The 3,155-nt window shown below is 48.2% G+C and overlaps 1 protein-coding gene across 1 annotated transcript; it reads left to right on the top strand.

Moving 5' to 3' along the window:
- The first annotated feature begins 354 nt into the window (after nucleotides 1-354).
- On the top strand, nucleotides 355-2,847 carry LOC134291874 (uncharacterized). The gene has a single exon (XM_062860221.1). The coding sequence runs from the start codon at nucleotides 355-357 to the stop codon at nucleotides 2,845-2,847; it is 2,493 nt and encodes an 830-aa protein (XP_062716205.1).
- Nucleotides 2,848-3,155: the final 308 nt, after the last annotated feature.

The following is a 3,155-nucleotide window of genomic DNA, read 5'->3' as shown; positions in this document are numbered from 1 at the left end:
CTTCCAATGAAAATTATGGTATCTGACGTGGCAATTTTTGGTGCGGCTTGCTCACCAGCTCATTCACAATACATAAAGAATTTGAACGCGCAAGAGCAAGAACAGGAGCTACCCCGTGGAGCTGCGGCAGTCATCAAAAGGCACTACGTGGACGACTATGTAGACAGTTTCGACACTGCGGAAGAAGCGTGTGAAGTGGCGAGAGAAGTGATCGAGGTGCACAAGCGAGCTGGATTCTACATTCGGAATTGGATGTCAAGTGACAAGAACGTGTTAGAGAAGCTTGGAGAAGTAGACCGGAAACCGCCGAAGGACATGTTGCCGGAGAAGGAATGATTCGAGCGAGTGTTGGGCATGGCCTGGTTACAAGAAGATGACGTCTTTTTATTTTCGCTGCAATCTTGTGATAAAGTACGAAGCCTGCTAGAAAGTGATCGAGCTCCTACGAAACGAGAAATGCTGCGACTGGTCATGAGTATATATGACCCCTTAGGACTGGTAGCATCGTTTGTAATCCAAGGAAAGATTCTAATACAAGAAGTCTGGCGAACCGAGACCGATTGGGACAGCCGAATCCCAAAGGAACTTGCTGCAACTTGGTTGGAGTGGATAGCCATACTGAAGAAGCTGGGTGAATTGCGTATACCTCGGTGCTATTTTCCGGGGTATGATCCGAAAAGTCTTGAAACCCTAGAGCTACACGTGTTCGTCGATGCTAGTGCTCAAGCCTTCGCAGCAGTAGCATATCTTCGAATCATTGATCGAGGCCAGATCAGGGTAGCACTTGTTGCTTCGAAGACGAAGGTCGCGCCGCTTCGAGGACTATCTATTCCACGACTGGAATTAATGGCGGCGTTGCTAGGAGCTCGGTTACGGAAAACTATCGAGGAAAACCATTCGCTGAAGGTCCAGAAAACTTACTTCTGGAGTGATTCATCTACGGTTTGTTCGTGGATCAAGTCGGATACGCGACGGTACCGCCAGTTTGTCGCCTTCAGGGTCGACGAGATATTGAACCTTTCATGTCTAGAAGAATGGCGATGGATTTCAACGAAAATCAACGTGGCGGATGAAGCAACGAAGTGGGGCAAAGGACCTTCATACAACATAGACAGTCGCTGGTTCCAGGGACCAGAATTTCTCTACAACAGCGAAGAACATTGGTTGAAGACTCCGGATGAAGATACCGATGAAAGCGATAAAGAGCTACGGGAAGCGTATGTGTGCAGCCACCTAGTTAGACAACCATTGGTGAATACTGAAAGGTTTTCGCGGTTCGAAAGGATGCTGCGTACAGTGGCGTATGTCCATCACTTCGTGGATAGTCTACGGTCAGCGAAAGGGAAGGAAAAACCTGCTGATGTTATGGGGCTGACTAGTGCGGAGATTCAGAAAGCGGAAAGGACGTTATGGATGCTAGCGCAGGCGGATGCGTTTCCGGACGAAGTCGCAATCCTCAAGCAAAACTTGGAACGTTGCCGGGGAAGCCAGAAGTCAGTGGGATCGTCTAGTTGTCTTGCGAAACTTTCACCATTCGCTGATGATTTCGGAGTGCTGCGAGTAGGCAGTAGGGGCGCAGAAGCTCATGTACTGACCTTTGATGCTAAGTTTCCCGTCATTCTGCCAAGAAATCATCGGGTCACCGAGTTGCTGCTGGATTTCTATCACCGGAAATATGGTCATGCCAATGATGAAACCATCGTCAACGAGGTACGTCAGAAGTTCCATGTGCCACGCCTGCGAGTCGAAATACGTTTAACCAGGAAACGCTGCATGTGGTGCCGCATACACAAAGCAATGCCTGTGGCTCCAAAAATGGGACCGCTTCCAGCTGTACGGTTAGAACCAGATGTTCGCCCGTTCACCTATGTGGGCGTTGATCTTTTTGGCCCATATTTGGTGAAAGTCGGACGGAGCGCAGCTAAACGATGGGTGTGCCTTTTTACCTGTCTTACGATCAGGGCTATTCATCTAGAGGTAGTAGCTAGTCTGTCTACCGACGCGTTTAAGAAGGCAGTTAGAAGGTTTATAGCCCGGAGGGGATCCCCACTGGAAATCTACTCCGACAATGGGACTAACTTTGTAGGAGCAAGCCGGGAACTGCTAGATGAAATCAACAGAATCTACACTGATCTGGGAAGCACCTTCACAAATGGTAACACTCAGTGGCGGTTCAATCCCCCCGCAGCTCCTCACATGGGGGGCTGCTGGGAACGTATGGTTCGCTCTGTCAAATCAGCACTACGAGCGATTCCTATAGAGCGAAAACTGGATGACGAATCGTTTGCGACCGTGCTTGCTGAGGCAGAAAGTATGGTCAACTCTCGACCATTAACGTTCATCCCTTTGGAAACGGCGGACCAGGAATCGCTGACCCCGAATCACTTTTTGTTGCTAAGCTCAAATGGTGTTCGCGAACCTGAAAAGTATCCAACAGATGTAGGTACGGCGTTACGAAGTAGCTGGAATATGGTTAAGCACACACTGGACAATTTTTGGCGGCGTTGGGTATTGGAATATTTGCCAACCATTATCCGCCGGACGAAGTGGTTTAAGGACGTAAGACCGATTCAGGTGGGTGATCTGGTCCTCGTGGTGGACGAAACCGTCAGGAACAGATGGATACGTGGACGAGTGATCCGGACTATTCCGGGCAAGGACGGCGTGACACGGCAAGCAGAGGTGAAGACTATAGGAGGAATCCTTAAACGGCCCGCTACGAAGTTGGCTGTGCTAGACGTCGGAATACCTGGTGACGCTGAACCGGAAGTCCAGACGACACGGGGGGGGAGGATGTTCACCGCATCAGCCCATCGTATCGAACAACCCTACGGTGAGCCATTGTGAGCCACTACCTAGGCCCAACGGCTTGACTGACATGAGTAAAGATGATATGCAAAATTGAAAGCACTGGAAATTGAGACTTTGTTTTGGATAGATATTCGATCTACAGTGAAATACTAGTGATTTGAGGTGTGGTAAAATAAATATAATATTATTGAAGTAAAGAGGTTAATTGAAATCTTGTTTGTAGAATTAGGAAACATATCTTGTCTCTGTTTGCGAATTGGTTAAAGTGAACTCAGTCGGAGACTAAAATGTGAGTACACACATTGAAATAGTAACCTGAACTTGATTGTAATAAAAACATTATT

This window comes from Aedes albopictus, chromosome 1 (assembly GCF_035046485.1).
Source record: "Aedes albopictus strain Foshan chromosome 1, AalbF5, whole genome shotgun sequence".
NCBI lineage: Eukaryota > Metazoa > Arthropoda > Insecta > Diptera > Culicidae > Aedes > Aedes albopictus.
The sequence above is the reverse complement of the archived record's forward strand: the minus strand, read 5'-3'. Positions and strand labels throughout refer to the sequence as shown.